This window comes from Hordeum vulgare, chromosome 7H, assembly GCF_904849725.1.
Source record: "Hordeum vulgare subsp. vulgare chromosome 7H, MorexV3_pseudomolecules_assembly, whole genome shotgun sequence".
NCBI classification, from domain to species: domain Eukaryota; kingdom Viridiplantae; phylum Streptophyta; class Magnoliopsida; order Poales; family Poaceae; genus Hordeum; species Hordeum vulgare.
The window spans coordinates 1,333,495-1,351,737 of record NC_058524.1 but is presented as its reverse complement, the minus strand read 5'-3'; the positions used below and the strand labels follow the sequence as shown (position 1 = coordinate 1,351,737).

Here is an 18,243-nt window from a genome sequence, read left to right as displayed (position 1 = left end):
TCCTTCAGGAGCATTTGCAGGCGGAGGAGCAGCTCGGGGCGTTCGCGTGCGACGAGGACCTGACGAAGCAGGAGGCGCTCATGCAAGATTCGCCTTGTGTGCTGGCGGTACATGCAATGGATGGCGGAGGTGGCGTCCGCAGCCAAGGACGACGATGATGAGGAGGGCGTGTCGTCGTTCTGCGAGACCGACGGCGAGGAGGAGGACAAGACCGAGGTCGCGCCGAATGAAGTTGGCACGTCGGCGGGCATCATCGGCAGCGACGAAGAGTAGTGCACGTGAGGTCGTCGTCGCTCTGGTTCCAGGAAGGCCACCACTCCTCCCCTTGCGTCGATGCCAAGCTTCACCCGAATAATCATTTGACGGTGACGTGGAGGTGGGCATCTACGCTTGCCGGGTCTCCGAAGGAGGAGGTTACGAAGGCGGAGCTAGAGAAGGCAAAATTTCACACGAAACAACAATTTGGATTAGGTACTAATTATACCTCTAGAGTCGTATGGGACGTAAATGTAATGACATTCTTGGAGTTTATATCAGCGTTTGCATAGGTATCGTGTTAAAAAGAAATTGGAGGATGAGACAGTTCTTTTTTTCTCATTCATTATAAAAATAAGAAAAAGAAAACGAGGCGGACGCGAGGCGCCGGTCCAATCCAGCCTATGAATGCGCTCTTCAAGGAAGGAAGGAAGGAAGGACCGACAGGCCGGGCCCGCAACCCGGCATCGTCCTCGTGGGCCCGCCCGCCTCCCGACTTTTGTGGGCCTCGTCTCCGCTTGGCCACTAGCTGATGAGAGATTGACCAACAGGTGGTGCACCCATAAGGGCTGACGCGTGGGCTCCCAGGTGCCGGAGGCCCTACCTGCCATTGTTAGTCGACAAACAAGAGGAGGCAGTGGAGGATGGATGGCCTCAATCATCAATCATACCTGTCCCACTACTACTTCTTCCCATATAAATAAATAATCTCCCCCATAGGAAAACAAAAACAAAAAACTCATTTCTATGTTTATCCAGTGGATTATTTTGTTTTGTGGATGGATAACCATCAGTAGTGTATAATGTTTTATCTCCTCGGCGTTCACTACTACTAGTACCAATTGCGTTGGACCATCAGTAGTGAAATAAAGAACCGATTTTTATTTTTCTCTGGAGCAGTGGAGTATAAAAAAACAAGAGAGAGGAGAGCGCAAGAAAGAAAGAAAAGATTTGGGCTTTGTGTTTCTCTTTCCCCATCTTCCTCTCTCCTCTCCTCTCATCGCGCCAACCAACGCAGACGCACCACGCCCGGGGCGGACGGAGACCGAGGCCACGCACGCACCAGTGGACGGATTTCTCTTCTCCGCCCGCCGCCGCCGCCGCCGCCGATTCAGTCCAGCAGCTAGGGTTTCCCCTCCGCCGGAGGCGCTAGGTCAGTCGGCTTCTTGGCCGCCCCCAATTCTTCTTGGGTTCTTGCTGGGTTTATTTCTTCTTGATCGTCTTCTCCCTTAGTTAATCTTCTCTTGCCTGATTTGATTCATTCACTCCCTCCCCCTCCATGGACCTCCCTTACTCGCCTCTCTCTATTCTTCATCTGCTTGGTTGGTTCGGATCGTTGACGCCGCCGCACCCTCATAGATTAGATTAATACTCTATTAGATTGGATTATATTAGGTTGATTGATTGATTGATTGATTGATCGTCGGATGTGTAGGGTCAAAGTTGGTTGCTTCATCTCATCTAGTAGTGCTTATCCAGTTCCCAAATACACTCCTCCTTTGACCCGGTACTTGAGTTACCCACCAATCCTGCTTACATGCTCCCGTTTTCCTTCCCATTCACAGGCAGGCATAACTGCTTGCATGCTAAATTTAGCTCATTTACTTGCTTGCAGGTGCCGAATGCAGTGATGGACCGATCACCCGCACCCCTCAGCCCACCAGGTCTGCCGCCTCCTCTATCCCTCAATGTCTTTCCTCTCTGTCCTGCATCACCATCTGAAATTAATGTCTCTGCTTTTGCCTTTCCCTTTCTATGTATGACAGGTTTCGCCGTGCCGCTCGCCGTCAAGAAGCGGCAGCAGGCGGCGCCAGGTTACAGCAGCAGCAGCCCGTGGGGAGTCCCTCCGCCAGCACCGCCGCCGGCCACCAACGCCCCCAATGGCCTTCGAGGAGGAGACGACACCAGCATCTTCTCCACATCACTGCCCGTCCTGCCGCATGAAAAATGTACGCCCGCCAATGATTGATTCCATCTCCCCAATCAAGGATTGCCAATCAGCAGTTTTTTTTTTTAAGAAGTATTGCTGTGTAGCCTGTGTTGTGTCTTTTTTGTTTGACAAGTCTGCCAGAGTTACCGGTTAGCATCATTCAGATGAATGTATGCAAGTAGGGAACACCAGTTTGCCGTTCTAAACTATTCTCAGCTTTAGCCGTGCCAGAACAAGTCTGACAAAATCTATACAATTGTGCTGTGATAGAGTGGCATTCCTCATCTTGTGTATTTTCCTTTCTCTTTCAGTGAACTTCCCTGACTCCGCCCATGGCACCCCTTCGATGGACGACGCGTCTGCTAAACTGAAAGACTTCGACGATGATCCTCAGGGGAACGACTACCCGTTCGACTTTGATCTCCGTCAGATCGACGACCTGCTTCCCGACGAAGATGAGCTTTTCGCTGGGATCACGAATGAGATCGAGCCATCTTCTCAGGCGAACCCCGTGGAGGAACTGGAGGAGTTTGACGTGTTTGGCAGCGGAGGGGGAATGGAGCTGGACTCGGACCCTCTGGACAGCATCACAGCTGGTTTGGGGAATGCAAGCATAGGCGATGGGCTTAGGGCCAATGGGGTCAGCAACAATTTCGGCCTGTCAAACAGTCCTGGAGCCGTGGCTGGGGAGCATCCGCTGGGGGAGCACCCTTCCAGGACATTGTTTGTGAGGAACATTAACAGTAACGTTGAGGACTCTGAACTGCGCTCTCTCTTTGAGGTAACCAGATTTATGTCCTTTTAACCACTCCAATTTGTCTGTTATTACTCAGCAGCTGTAGGTGTATCCTTTAACCAAATATTCGTATATAGGATATATCTGATGTTTACACCTGCATCTTCTGTGTTGACTAATCATAACCACTGTTTGTTCTTATTTGTATCTGTTTGATGTCGAGCCTCGGTTTGTCTTGACAGTGACGTTATTGTCATTTCTTTCAGCAATTCGGGGATATCCGAACCCTTTACACTGCAACGAAGCATAGGGGATTTGTAATGATATCTTATTTTGATATCCGAGCTGCACGTGGAGCGATGCGCTCATTGCAGAATAAGCCTCTGAGGAGAAGAAAGCTTGACATACATTTTTCTATCCCAAAGGTTTGTTGTGTTTTTCATTTGCCCCCTTAGCCCTTGGCCACAAAAGTACTCTTGAAATTTAATACCTTGTTGATTTTGCAGGAGAATCCATCTGACAAAGATTTAAACCAGGGGACTCTTGTTATCTTTAACTTGGACCCGTCAGTTTCTAATGAAGAAGTTCGCCAGATTTTCGGAACTTATGGGGAAGTAAAGGAGGTCAGCATGCTACTCCCAAGTCTTGTTCTCCCCCTAAATCGCATTTTCTGCTTGAAAATGCAGCTTTGTAGATCTTTCTTTTGGTATTACAGCTGTTTGATTTCTGTTTGCAGATAAGAGAGACGCCTAACAAAAAGCACCACAAGTTTATTGAGTTCTACGACGTTAGGGCAGCAGAAGCTGCGCTTCGGTCACTGAATAAGAGCGAGATCGCTGGAAAACGCATCAAGTTGGAGCCAAGTCGTCCTGGTGGAACTCGCAGAAGGTATGGATATTCCTAGAGTTACTGAATGGTATATTGTTTAAGCAGTAGAAATGCTTGCTTGCTCCTCTAGAGATGTTCCTTGAATTTTGGACAGCACAAATTTTCAGTTATCTGTCTTTGATGACTTTTACCAGTCTAATCTGGCTCTTCTTCTAATTTAGCTTGGTGCAACACCTTGGTCATGAACTAGAACAAGATGAACCCAGAGGTTACAGGCATTCTCACGTCGGATCGCCCATGGCTAACTCTCCTCCTGGTACTTTCACTGGATCGGTTTCAAGTCTTGTTATCCTCACTTCATCTAATTTTCTTCAAAACACCTGTTCACAACTAAGAAATTTATCATCTCTTGGCAGGGGCATGGGCTCAATATGGTAGTCCAACCGACAACAATTTGCTGCATGCATTCAGCAATTCACCTACTGGAAACGGGATGAGCCCCATCGGGATGTCCCCTTCAATGTTGTCAAATGCTCTCAAGATCGCACCAATCGGCAAGGATAACAGCTGGTCTAAATACGATCAAGTATTCTCAAACAGCAACCAGTCCGTCGGCGCTGCATTTCAGCATTCACAGTCATACCAAGAACGTAAAAGTGAGCATATGAGCTCGAGTCCTGGGACTTTAACAGGGCCCGAGTTTCTGTGGGGCAGCCCAAAGCCTTATCCAGAGCATTCCCAATCCTCATCAATGTGGCGTCCACCCCCAGTTGGTCATGCAATGTCATCTAGTAGCCGCCCTCAGGGTCAGGGCTTCCTGTATGGTAGTCGCCAGGCTTCGTTGTTTGGATCTTTGGATCAAAACCGTCATCATGTTGGGTCTGCCCCTTCAGGCGCTCCATTTGAGAGCCACTTTGGATTTTTGCCTGAATCGCCCGAGACATCGTTTATGAATCAAGTTAGGTTTGCAAATATGGGGAACATCGGCGGTGCTAACCGAAACGGGGGAAGTCTCATGCTGAACATGGCTTCTCGTGCTTCCCTCAATCCTGTTTCTGCTCTAAGTGGAAGCCTGACAGATAATAACTCTACTAACTTCAGACCAATTCCATCGCCAAGGCTTGGGCAACCACCATTCTTTGGGAACACCACATATCAAGGACCTGGTTATTATGGGCTCGACAGCTCCATTGAACGTGGCCGTAACCGCCGAGTTGACAGCAGCGCGTTCCAGGCAGATAGCAAGAAGCAGTATCAGCTTGATTTGGAGAAGATCCGCAAAGGAGAGGATACTCGGACAACATTGATGATTAAAAACATTCCAAACAAGTATGCAGCTTTCATGCCATGTTTTCTTGTGTGCTCTTTTTATATTGCTTGCTAGTTGTCCTCACAATGTTTTTCCTGAATTCTATAGGTACACATCCAAGATGCTTTTGGCTGCAATTGATGAGCTCCACAAAGGAACATATGACTTCTTCTACCTGCCAATTGATTTCAAGGTACTATACTTTATATTGCCGCATGCCGTTGTTTTTCAGTGACTTATTCAGATATCCAGCACTGTAATAATTGTTTTTTCATTCTCCCCTGCAGAACAAATGCAATGTCGGTTATGCGTTCATTAACATGATATCCCCTGTGCACATTGTATCCTTCTACCAGGTGTGTTTTCTTTCTTAGCTCTTTACATGCTCTATTGTTCTCTAATGGATCTTTGTCTAGCTGAATTTCACTACAGCCTATGCCCACTGGTTGAATTAAATTTTGGATGCCTACCTTTAATTACAGGCGTTTAATGGGAAGAAGTGGGAGAAGTTCAACAGCGAGAAAGTAGCGTCACTGGCTTATGGTAGGATCCAGGGAAGGAATGCACTAATTTCACATTTCCAGAATTCAAGTTTGATGAACGAGGACAAGAGATGCCGCCCCATTCTTTTTCATTCCAACGGACCAGAGACCGGAAATCAGGTAACCAGTTGCTGCATTCTATGCTGAAAGTCAGGGGACATCTGTTTTATGAACTCGTATTGCACGAAAAACGCATCCTTTTCTGGCACTAAAAATCATGTCATATAACTGTTGCAAGATAATTGAAACTCAGCATCTCATTTTGGCATGTCAAGCATGACAGAGTATGATAATTGAAATGTGAGTAATAGTTCTTTCAAAAGTGAAGTGTAATACCAGGGACATGATTTACTACAAGTGTTTTATTTATGTGTTCTTTTTGGGAAATATTGACCCTTAATGTGAGTGCTCTAATGTCATGAATGAAACGCAGGAACCATTCCCGAACGGGATATGCATCCACATGCCTCTGGATGGTGGGGCAGGATCCAGCAAGGAGCCCCTAGGCTTTGAAGAGGACGACAATCCCAACGAGATCAAGACATCCGGGGAGAAATCCATGGCGGGGAGTTTGTAGATTATATAACCAACGAGGCACGGAGTTGCCGCCGCGGAGTCTAATTGTCTGTGACGAAAGGCGGTATCCACCCCCAAACTGTATAAAAAGTGAGGAAGATTGGTTCAGTAGTGCAGGAATTATGGCGTGGCGTGGCATGGCGCATCTACCGGTTTTTGTCGCAGCGGATGTCGCCCCCCTGAAGCAGCGGCTTTGAATCGCAGTCGGGAGTTTGCTAGGTCCCACCCCCCCTCTTTTGACCCCCCAACTCTGTACAGATAGATGTGGGGAGTTGATGATGACTGGATGATGATGCTTTTGGTTTGGTTTTCTGTAAAGAACACCAATTGTACAGTCGGATCTATGGATACTTGTGCTAGTTCTGCATGCTTTTATTTTCTCTATGGTTAAAACTCAAGACTGGTCTCTAATCTGGTTGTCAGTGTGGAAGTATGAATCCCCACATTGTGCATTTGTGAGTGGTCCTTGTGTCAAATTTATTCTTTATTTCTTGTATGATGGTTGTTGATATGTTTACCTGACAATGGAATGATTAGATTATTGCATCCCCTTGATTAGTTTTGTCAGATCCTTGCTTGTTTAACTTGAATTTTCAGATTATTAAGTGAATTTGGTTTGAATGTAAGTCCACTTGGTTGTGGGCTACTTGACTGTTCTTGGTAAAGCATCAGTTTCAATTTTTGTTGCATTGTCCTGACAATGAATATTGTTCCAGTCTGACAGAAGATCATGGTTATTGGAAGAATGCCATTAGCTCAGCCTTATGTAAAATATATGCTATCTGTTGTTGATACAAATTTAACTCCCATATCAAACCTGAGTTTTCAAGTTTGACAAAGGCAACCTATATCGAACACAAATCTGGCTAGTGCTAGTTTTACATCCCCAAAAAAGGAGCGTCATGTTTAGATCCATTGGTTAACTAGATCGAAGAACGCCGCCGCCTTTTTGCATACAGACTATGTCAGATTACATTTCAAACTTCGCCGACCAAAATTTCCTGTCTTCTTCCGTAGTTCCACAGGTGAGGCAGCTCGCCTCTTATCCAGCCAAGCACCACAATAAGCCCTGGTGTGAAAATGCATGATATGGGCATCAGTTGCGCTGATTGCGGGAGGGGAGCAAAAAAGACGAGGCATCAAAGGAACGATGTATATATATACTTACCTAACGTGCATGGAACTAGGTAAAGCAGCGCCGGCTGACCGTGTCCATCCATTAGGAAGAGGGCGAGATAGGTCAGGAAAAGGCCTGCAAGGGGAAAAAGAACATGAAAATCTAGGTTCTGCGCAAAACCTACTATTTGTTACTCCCTCCGTTCCTAAATATAAGTCTCTGTAGAGATTTCACTAGTGGACTACATACGGATGTATATAGACATACTTTAGAGTGTACATTCAATCATTTTGCTCCGTATATAGACATCTAGTGAAATCGCTTAAAAGACTTATAAGTATTTAGGAACGGAGGGAGTACAAAGCAATGAATGTGTTAACCAACACAAGATTTAAACAGTTGTTGTAAGAAAAACAGTAAATTCCAGGCAGAACAGAACATGGAACTAGAAAACGGAAACGACCAATCAGTAGTCACAGGCAGTCACCACCATGTGCTCCTAGATGTCATTACAACAATAGCTTGAATATACACTGAGCCCTTTCATAGTGCAGTGCTTACTAAGCCTGCCAGCTCTAGCCTCAAGTGTTGGTGCCAAAATTTGAAAAAATGCCCTAAAAAGTAGTTCTGGAGACCATGGGCCCTTATCATATCAACTATTTTGCTGGTGCCTGAATATAATGGGCCATTGTGTGGTTCACATTTGCGTGAACGGCCGATGAACATAAGGAATACCACAACAGACACGACATAGAGCACTAACATCTACTATAATAGAGAACAGGATGAATCAAATGCTTACCAACAGCATATCCCACAGTCAGCCATAGAAAATATCCATTCAAGATGCCTTTTTTGCCTGCCCTGTCAAATCTGCATCGTATACCAAAGTGATTATGTATCATTTTTTTACAGATGATGTAAACCTCTCAGACAACAGAGCTCTTATTTTTGTTAGTAATCAAGCATTCATTCACTATATAATGGTGACATGTACGTATGTTTGAGATAAGCAAGAAGAGTCGATCTATTATCTCCAAAATATTTTCCATCTCAACCCATCTTCAACATGGTAGTTAGTTGTCCGACTGAAGGTTCACAACAGATAGTGTGTGTTTTAAGATCTTCATTGCGTTTAGCATGGATGGTACCAGACAGTATTTAAGTTTTTTTTTCTTCTATGTCTGCTCATTAGTGAGCTCACACAGTAACAGATTAGAAGAGAAGCCATAGACATATATTGCGACATTGCATAGAGTACCTGTAGCTGAATGCAACGAGCAATCCAGGGAAAATAATATCACCAAAGCCTATCATGTCATAGCCACCCCATGGATCAAAGAAACGAGGTATTCTTAGGAGCATCGGGATTGTTTCCCCAGAGGTGTCACCACTAGCAACCTGGGAGTTTTCATGAAGTGGAAAGTAACAAAAACTCAATCACAAGTCACAGCACATGAGAATAAGATAGGATACTAAACATAAGCATTTGCTGCATAATGTATTTACCATCAAATTATAATTATAGTTTCAAGTCTGAACATTTGTCTCCAAAACATATCAATTTTATACGGGTCATAAGAGCACCAAATTAGATCATAACACTCAACATTTTAACCATTCACTCAGTTTCAAGATAGGCTGCTACCTATTCTCTCATATTCCAAAGGTATTCCAAACGCAACCCTCAAAATAAACCTTACTTTTAAGTGGCTTCATCATGTGGTTGCAAGACTTCCATTTTTTTTTTATCTTTTGCAGAGAAGCATGCATATTCTACTGATTTAACTAGAAAATCTACTGTACAAACTAACCTATAAAACTAGAGCATAACTGATAGTAACTCCAGATGTAAATGTAAAGGTCAAGAATGCACTTACCGCAATCATAACACTCTCATGGAATATAAGAGGCGAAATGAAGACCCAGAAGATGTCATACACAAATGCAGCACTAAGAAGAGCTGATGCAACCTGCAAAGATCCGATGACAATCAGTGGACTACTGCAAATAGGATCCGATGACAATCAGTGGACTACTGCAAATAGGACATGCTAATACCCTGATATTAGGTAAGCGCGCCATCTGAAGCACAGTTATCATCAAGCAGATACCCTGTGACAAATACATAAAACGCATGGTTAACGATATGTGCTTTTTACAAAGGTGATTGCAATCTTCTTAAACATTATGCCAAGAAAATTAAATTTAGCATCACAAGTAACAATCATTCAAAAATTCGGCGAACAAATGATGTTCACTACTTTAGGGAAACTATTACATATTCTCAAATAGCATGCATCTCATTGATATATAATATCAAGCTTAGAAACTGAATATGTGATCATCCTAAATAAGGCAAATGATGCAAGGTGCGAAATGAAGATAATCTTATCAACTCCCTTAAGTCCTGCCTAGATCACTTTGAGGTTTAGTGCTTGCCTGGTAGGCCCCTCTCATACAGCCCACCCCCTCTATCTTCTTCTCCCCTTTGTACTCTCTCTTGAAATATCTCTCACTATATTAATAAATAAACAGCCGGAGGCTCCCCTACAGTTCCAGTTCAATCAAAAAGATAATCTTGTGAACATTTTACTTCTGATCTCCATCTGTATAGTTCATCGACGAAAACTAACATGTGAAACCTAAGAAACCTAGTGCCAACTTGGATCTCTAAGAAAACAAATCGGTTCAGCACATAACTAGTTTAAATGCATTCATATTAGATAAATCATGCTTAAGCTTGTGGCTTATGGTCTCATAAATGACGAATTTACGTATTCGTATTGGCCCGATACTGATACCCGTATCCATATCAGTGCATTCGAGCTTATGGTACTTAACTTGTTAGGGCTAAAAACTGAATATGGTCAATATTAAGTTGGATTGACATTTGATGTATGATGTGCAAACTTGCACTACACATACACAGCTGCTAGCGTAAAAAATAGAAGGCCAGTTCCAAAATGCACTCTAACTAAAAAAACAGCATAGAATTATTTTGAAGAGATTGACCTTACTGCACTGTTTATATTTAAAAAAAATCACGTTTTAGCTGATCCTACTAGGAAAATAGAACCTCGATCTGCACTGAATTTGGACATGCTAGTTTTTAGTTCTAGCATTTCAGAAAAACAGTACGCCTGTATCACATCAGGGTATCATGTGAACTCTAACTTGATTCGTGATAGTAAACATGTATAGTTGCATGCTTTCAGTTGCTTCTGAACTAAAGTGGAAAGAATATAACTGAAGGGGTGTTTGGATTAAAAACATAGCAAGCGATCATAAGAATAATAATCAATTCAACTTACAAGGATATCTTGACCTATCCAAGCAAACGAAGAATGCCGATAAATAGCCCATAGAATGGCAAAGACCATACAGAATGGTAGTATTCCAACGGACAAGGTCAAGACCTCCCCGTAGAACGGCAGTTGAACAGTATTATTGCCCCAACCCTTAAAAATCCTGTAAACAAGGCGCACAAGAGGCACAGACAGTGAGGAGATAAATACAATATAGAGCATTTTAATTTTTTTGCTTAATAGAAACTATTTCATACCTAGAGATAATTGTCACCAAGCAAACATGCATACCCTGCACGACACAAACCACAAACAAGCTCACAACCGAATACCAATGTAAAAAACAAAACAAACACTTGAATAACCAAGCGCAGAGAGAAGTATTTGTAGAAATAGATAGGCCTTGTGATCAAAAGAGTGCAAAGATAGAGAATATACGAGGACATACCTCAATACCACCAATGCAGAACAATACAATCAGTAGCCACGCGATCCAAGATGACATGAAGTAGAACAGGAGAAGAAGGAAAACTGAAGCTACTATAATGAAAACACCAGCTCCCTTTGCGGTGATTTCAAGGATTTCTTTATCTTGCGTGCTGTTTGTTCCAGAATTAGGTCCCGGCTGTTTAGTATGAAACAAAAAAAAAATCATTGGGTCAAAAACGTAACCAACTGATCAACTGAAAATTACTAATTAGCTAGAAACAACCCCAATAAAATGCAAATTATTCGTTATTTTAAGAATCGTTCATAAGTAGCAAGCGTGTCTCACAACAAGATAAGTTCTTTTGTGTACAAATGCAGAAATGTTTTCAAGTCAGGGCAAACAAATCTGTAGACAGCATAGAATCCAGCAACAATCATGTATTCTACTCCCTCCGTCCCAAAATTCTTGTCTAAGAGAGTGCGTTTTAGTGTTAGATACATAGACAAATCTAAGACAAGAATTTTGGGACGGAGGTAATATATGACATAATCTTATGAATGGCTCATGGTCATATCTGTTCCGATACGTGATTTACTGATTGGTATGCGGTATGAAAAAAAAGCTAAATAGCATAGCATGCCATATAGTCTGGACAGGCACAAAAGTCAGAACCTGCCGTGTCAGCTGATTATATTGCTCATCAATCTGTTCACATGCAACGAATTCACTCCAGAGTGAGGCGCAGACTATAGTTCCTACAGCCATTATCAACAAGAAGCATGCTGAAAGGTCCACAACTGGCCGACTTGGTGAGTACAGCTGCATCTCAACTACAGCAAAAGAACATTCCCTTATTAGTATTGCATAGTCTGGTGTACCAAAATTAACCCGCAAGAATATGCGACTTGGATTAGTCATTCAAGAAAACACTATTTATGCAGAGCACGGTGAGTACATAAGTGGTTATTAAGTAGCAATTGGCTATTGTGCTAAAAAAAAGGTAGAAGCTATCTGATCAAAGAGCCAAAGACAGTTCTTCAGTAAGACGTTAGGCTTATATGATTTTACCAATTTACAATTTACACCATTAACATGTATTCAGAAGCACATAAAGCATCCACAGTGTCGGAACCTCTACCATAACTATAGGAACTGCCACGTAACACAAAGGATCTAAGGTGCATTTTCTAAAGTGTTTAGCACACATATTGGCTCCATGGTGAGACATGCCATTAATAAAAATACGATTTCCCTCTCATCCCCCCATCTGTTGCCTTTCCTTTATCACTTATATTTCAGCCAAACATCTGTCTGGCTTATCACATACAAATATTAATGTGGCAGTTCTGCTAAGTACTGGGTTTGCTATGCATTACTACTTTTCAAATATTAATCCTAGTACAAAATTTTGTGAATACAAATGCATGGGTGTGGGAGATGCTCCAGCACTTCAATATTATTACTAGTAGTATAACTGTATATCTGCCAACTACAAACAAAAATTAGATTGAACTGCATTAATTGTCAGAGTGTGAACCATTCCATGCTTTTAAGTTAGTTTGACACGATATGGAAAGAAAATAAAATTAACATGATTTATTAGACAGAATGGAGTTAAACAATTGTCTACACAATGATCTGGCAATCTATTAAGACAATAAGCAGAAATAAGAGACTGCAGATGTTTAACTAATCAAACTCCACCTCTGGAGCAAAACATAAGAAACAAAGAATATTACGAAGTTTAACAGTTATAACAATAGTATAAGGAGAGTCAAGTAGAATATGTACTTACCCCTTGCTCCATGATCCAATGAGTATTTCAGATTCTTGCCTGCTGAATGTGGTATCATTATGACGGGGATTGTCACATTAATCGAAGTATCATTGTCACCGCAAACCATCTTATAAAGTTCTGCAAACACAAACTTAAACAAACGGATTACTGCCTGCAAGAGAATCGGGCATGCCTACCAGAAAACATCGAACAGGGCAGAGATAATAATATATTTTAGGTTGCCCTTTGAATACCTTCATCGTCATTTATAATAATCAAACCAGCTGCGCCAGCAGCCTGTGCAAATTCCGCCTTAGCGGTGAAAGGACACCCTCCGCGTGTCGCTAAGGCGATAGAGTTTGTTAACTGCAGCAGCAAGGATTACATCAGAAGATGCTTCGGAAAACAACCTAGTACGTAGTGGCCAGGTTATATCGGAGTCGAAACCGAACCTTTGAGGTTATATTGGAGCAGCAGTCAAGAGGGTTGGTGAGGACAGCAGATGCTCTCTGAGCTTCATTGACAGTTCTTGGCAAGGTGGCTCCGAATCTCGCGCTCAGTCCGACCACAGTCATACCCTCGGATCCATTCACCCAGTTCTTCACCTTAACCTGGAGAAGAAGAAAAAATCTGGAAGCATGAGAAAGAATGGAGGGCTAAACTAGGCACAGTAGCATCTTGCTCTCATTTAAAAACTGGGGGTCAGCGGATACAAAAACTAAGTTTTGGTTTGGTTCTTGCCTTCCTGGTCTTTGCTGGGCACCCATAGGCTGTAGTGTGTTTGCCAGGGCTGCCAGTATGGACAGGGATGCTGTTTCATTAGTCTAAACCAAGACTAAATGACGACCAAGGTATTCAAAGGACAAGCTAAATTATGTGTTGATTTTGCGGCTGATGAGTTGGGGGTAAAACTAAGCAAGATTGACGAAGTTCGAATTGTCGAAATTCACATACTGATAAATAACTGGGTGGTGTTCTGAACTGAAAAAAATGAGAGGAGATATTGCCTGTGGCTGGCGTGGAAGGCAGGGTTGCATCTAGTCTATGTCGAAAGAAAGATTCCACATTTTACATCGGAAAATCAGAGTGGAGACCAATCCCCGAATCGCGAGCGGAGGGGCAGCGAGATCTGAAAGAGGAGCTGAATGGATGGGGATCGGGCAGCTGGTTGGTTCTTTACCAGCTGGAACTTGTTGGAGCAGCCGGGGGAGGCGTCGTGGCCACGGTCGTCGCCGGATGCGTCGTCGGCCGCCGCGCGTCCGGCGACGAGGAGGAGCAGCAGGACGGCGGCGACCGCGGGCAGGAGCAGCTCGCGGCGGCGGAGGATCGCCATGGGCCTTCCCGACGCAGCTGGGGAGGTCGCCAAGGCCGCTTCTTTGATTCGGACGGAAGGAAGAAAAGGAAGGAATTTGGTTTGGATTTGAGATTTGAGAGATGGGATCAAAATCCGACCAGTCGTCGTCCAAGGTGAAGGAGTGGGTTTAGATGATGGCGTCTTTCACGGAATTACGCTTTCACTGCCCAAAAACATGTTTGCTTGCCCTTAAGCTTTCTTCTCGCATTTTCGTCGGGGCCTTGAGGACATGGAATATGACCAAACGAGCTCTCCATCCAAACCCCATGGCCAGAGGTGTAATGCTCGAGCTCTCCATCCAAACCCCATGGCCAGAGGTGTAATGCTCACGCGGTAGTACGCCTTCGCCATCAACACCCTTCTCCCACCAGACAACAAGAGCCCGTGTCGAGAGGGAGACGAGAATCGACGGCCAGAGAGAGCTCGCCCCCTTTGCCGGGCGTCACTAAATGTCACGAGGTATGAACTTCTAAGGCGATGGCGGTAGTGGTGTTGCTCTTCATGTTTAGTTTAGGGGCTAAGGTGAGAAATGTCTCGATAAAACCTTCCTTTTCTCCACACAATGAACATTTTGGATGGACACCGTTTCTTTGTGTCCAATGTTGTGCTTTGCTCTCCCATTTCCTTTCACTTGCTTTTAGCTGGAACAAAAGCGAAGTTCCTTTGGCCTCTTGCTGCTTGATTTTGTCTCTTCAAGAGAAAAGTGCGCCCTCCTTTCTTTCTCTGACAAATGAAGGTTGGAACTAAAGAGCAACAAGCGGGCACAAAGCAGATGCAGGGACTATGAGGAAACCCACATCGATTGATGATAATTGATGGTGTGAAATAATAGGTTCAGTTGACAACCATATAACCAATGCAACATAGAGCAAGATCCAAATTCATATTCATTTAAAGGAAAAAAATTGTGCACAAAATTGTAGGGAAGAACCCTACTACGCCTCAATTCGTATTAATACGTGTGAATGGTTATATACAATGATGAGGGGAGAGGGCGAGTATAAATGATTACCTTTGATAAATCATTCCTTCTGTGAAACGTTTTTCAAGGAACCTTTTTCCTTGAAAGAGTGGAAGGAGAGGTCAGTTATTTAGCAATGATATCCCCCCTTCCCCATCTAGTGTGCCCTCTTTTGACCTTCTTTTAAGGAAATAAGTTCTTGAAAGAGTGGAAGGAGATGAAAAGGCTCCTTAGCTTTCAAATGATTTTCCCTAAGGCTTTCTGATGCCCCAACAACTAGCAATCATTAAATCAGAGTATGGTTGGGGATTAGGATAAAGACAATTGCAAAAAGTATTTATTAACATTTATACCATGGATTGAGTTTACTTTATCTTGGTCATAACTCAGGATACCATTATCCAAACCTACTATATTTTATTTTCAAAGCACAAAAATAGTGTTCAGTTCAATACGACTCAAGACATCAATATTCCACAAACTAGCCTTCCACATGCTTTATTCACGGGCAACCGTGGAGGAGTCATCTCGTAATGTAACTAACACTAGCTGATTGCCCATGTGTTGCAAGAGGAGTATGCATATTCTAGTGGTTCAACACTAATCGCCATGTAAGAGTGGAGCCTATTACAAGCATGTTTTGTAGAAGAAGATTGTGTGAACATTCACGTGAACTTCGAGACATCATCTTTATGAAGAGAGAAGATATTGTTGGAAATATGCCCTAGAGGCAATAATAAATTAGTTATTATTATATTTCTTAGTTCATGATAATCGTTTATTATCCATGCTATAATTGTATTAGTTGGAAACACAATACTTGTGTGGATACATAGACAAAACACTGTCCCTAGTAAGCCTCTAGTTGACTAGCTCGTTGATCAAAGATGGTCAAGGTTTCCTGGCCATAGGCAAGTGTTGTCACTTGATAACGGGATCACATCATTAGGAGAATCATGTGATGGACTAGACCCAAACTAATAGACGTAGCATGTTGATCGTGTCATTTTGTTGCTACTGTTTTCTGCGTGTCAAGTATTTATTCCTATGACCATGAGATCATATAACTCACTCACACCGGAGGAATGCTTTGTGTGTATCAAACGTCGCAACGTAACTGGGTGACTATAAAGATGCTCTACAGGTATCTCCGAAGGTGTTAGTTGAGTTAGTATGGATCAAGACTGGGATTTGTCACTCCGTGTGACGGAGAGGTATCTCGGGGCCCACTCGGTAATACAACATCACACACAAGCCTTGCAAGCAATGTAACTTAATGTAAGTTGCGGGATCTTGTATTACGGAACGAGTAAAGAGACTTGCCGGTAAACGAGATTGAAATAGGTATGCGGATACTAACGATCGAATCTCGGGCAAGTAACATACCGAAGGACAAAGGGAATGACATACGGGATTATATGAATCCTTGGCACTGAGGTTCAAACGATAAGATCTTCGTAGAATATGTAGGATCCAATATGGGCATCCAGGTCCCGCTATTGGATATTGACCGAGGAGTCTCTCGGGTCATGTCTACATAGTTCTCGAACCCGCAGGGTCTGCACACTTAAGGTTCGACGTTGTTTTATGCGTATTTGAGTTATATGGTTGGTTACCGAATGTTGTTCGGAGTCCCGGATGAGATCACAGACGTCACGAGGATTTCCGGAATGGTCCGGAAACGAAGATTGATATATAGGATGACCTCATTTGGTTACCGGAAGGTTTCCGTGCATTACCGGAAAAGTTTCGGGCTCATCGGTAGTGTACCGGGAGTGCCGGGAGGGGTGTCGGGGACCATCGGGAGGGGTGTCACGCCCCAAGGGGTCTCATGGGCTATGGGAAGAGATAAACCAGCCCCTAGTGGGCTGGAATAAGTTCCCACTAAGGCCCATAAGGTTTGAGAAGGAAAAAACACAAGGTGGAAAGAGTTTCCAAGTGGGAAGGTGGAATCCTACTCCAAGTAGGATTGGAGTAGGACTCCTCCACCTCCAATTTCGGCCAAACCTTTAGGTTTTGAGGCTGCCTCCTCCCCTCCCTCCCACCTATATATACGGAGGTTTTAGGGCTGATTTGAGACGACTTTCTCACGGCTGCCCGACCACATACCTCCATAGTTTTTCCTCTAGATCGTGTTTCTGCGGAGCTCGGGCGGAGCCCTGCTGAGACAAGATCATCACCAACCTCCGGAGCGCCGTCACGCTGCCGGAGAACTCTTCTACCTCTCCGTCTCTCTTGCTGGATCAAGAAGGCCGAGATCATCGTCGAGCTGTACGTGTGCTGAACGCGGAGGTGCCGTCCGTTCGGTACTAGATCGTGGGACTGATCGCGGGATTGTTCGCGGGGCGGATCGAGGGACGTGAGGACGTTCCACTACATCAACCGCGTTCTCTAACGCTTCTGCTGTACGATCTACAAGGGTACGTAGATCACTCATCCCCTCTCGTAGATGGACATCACCATGATAGGTCTTCGTGCGCGTAGGAAAATTTTTGTTTCCCATGCGACGTTCCCCAACAGTGGCATCATGAGCTAGGTTCATGCGTAGATGTCTTCTCGAGTAGAACACAAAAGGTTTTGTGGGCGGTGATGTGCGTTTTGCTTCCCTCCTTAGTCTTTTCTTGATTCCGCCGCATTGTTGGATTGAAGCGGCTTGGACCGACATTACTCGTACGCTTACGAGAGACTGGTTTCATCGTTACGAGTAACCCCCTTTGCTCAAAGATGACTGGCAAGTGACGGTTTCTCCAACTTTAGTTGAATCGGATTTGACCGAGGAGGTCCTTGGATGAGGTTAAATAGCAACTCATACATCTCCGTTGTGGTGTTTGCGTAAGTAAGATGCGATCCTACTAGATACCCTTGGTCACCACGTAAAACTTGCAACAACAAAATTAGAGGACGTCTAACTTGTTTTTGCAGGGTATGATTGTGATGTGATATGGCCAATGATGTGATGTGATATATTGGATGTATGAGATGATCATGTTGTAATAGAAATATCGACTTGCACGTCGATGGTACGGCAACCGGCAGGAGCCATAGGGTTGTCTTTATACTAACATATGTGCTTGCAGATGCGTTTACTATTTTGCTAGGATGTAGCTTTAGTAGTGATAG

General features: G+C 43.7%; 2 protein-coding genes across 3 annotated transcripts; one reads left to right on the top strand and one right to left on the bottom strand.

The window, feature by feature from the left end:
- Positions 1 to 1,196: 1,196 nt before the first annotated feature.
- LOC123409652 (protein MEI2-like 2) lies at positions 1,197 to 6,635 on the top strand. Of its 2 annotated transcripts, XM_045102511.1 has the most exons (13): positions 1,197 to 1,408; positions 1,871 to 1,919; positions 2,022 to 2,204; positions 2,497 to 2,966; positions 3,188 to 3,346; positions 3,428 to 3,544; positions 3,658 to 3,809; positions 3,971 to 4,065; positions 4,166 to 5,078; positions 5,167 to 5,251; positions 5,346 to 5,414; positions 5,541 to 5,720; positions 6,034 to 6,635. In XM_045102511.1, the coding sequence occupies exons 2-13, from the start codon at positions 1,886 to 1,888 to the stop codon at positions 6,175 to 6,177; spliced, it is 2,601 nt and encodes an 866-aa protein (XP_044958446.1). In that variant the 5' UTR covers positions 1,197 to 1,408; positions 1,871 to 1,885; the 3' UTR covers positions 6,178 to 6,635. The 2 variants fall into 2 exon arrangements, with proteins under 2 accessions (XP_044958446.1, XP_044958445.1); XM_045102510.1 differs by lacking the exon at positions 1,197 to 1,408 and having other exon boundaries at positions 1,793 to 1,919.
- Positions 6,636 to 6,910: 275 nt separating this feature from the next.
- Positions 6,911 to 14,363, bottom strand: LOC123409653 (signal peptide peptidase-like 2). The gene is made up of 14 exons (XM_045102512.1): positions 13,989 to 14,363; positions 13,261 to 13,419; positions 13,063 to 13,174; positions 12,827 to 12,946; positions 11,704 to 11,861; positions 11,050 to 11,226; positions 10,859 to 10,893; positions 10,608 to 10,764; positions 9,355 to 9,408; positions 9,174 to 9,266; positions 8,555 to 8,694; positions 8,096 to 8,166; positions 7,345 to 7,428; positions 6,911 to 7,245 (listed from the first exon to the last, which is right to left on the bottom strand). Exons 1-14 carry the CDS (start codon positions 14,139 to 14,141, stop codon positions 7,154 to 7,156), a joined length of 1,605 nt encoding a protein of 534 aa, XP_044958447.1. The 5' UTR covers positions 14,142 to 14,363; the 3' UTR covers positions 6,911 to 7,153.
- Positions 14,364 to 18,243: the final 3,880 nt, after the last annotated feature.

What these genes read in the sequence shown, in the direction of transcription:
- LOC123409652 (XM_045102510.1), top strand. Translation starts at nt 1,793, where the DNA reads ATGCTCCCGTTTTCCTTCCCATTCACAGGCAGGCATAACTGCTTGCAT. An exon ending in TACATTTTTCTATCCCAAAG is followed by an intron (nt 3,347 to 3,427) that starts GTTTGTTGTGTT and finishes TTGATTTTGCAG; the next exon opens with GAGAATCCATCTGACAAAGA. An exon ending in CCTGGTGGAACTCGCAGAAG is followed by an intron (nt 3,810 to 3,970) that starts GTATGGATATTC and finishes CTTCTAATTTAG; the next exon opens with CTTGGTGCAACACCTTGGTC.
- LOC123409653 (XM_045102512.1), bottom strand. Translation starts at nt 14,141, where the DNA reads ATGGCGATCCTCCGCCGCCGCGAGCTGCTCCTGCCCGCGGTCGCCGCC. An exon ending in ATAATCAGCTGACACGGCAG is followed by an intron (nt 11,227 to 11,703) that starts GTTCTGACTTTT and finishes CATACTAAACAG; the next exon opens with CCGGGACCTAATTCTGGAAC. An exon ending in CCTAGTTCCATGCACGTTAG is followed by an intron (nt 7,246 to 7,344) that starts GTAAGTATATAT and finishes TTTTCACACCAG; the next exon opens with GGCTTATTGTGGTGCTTGGC.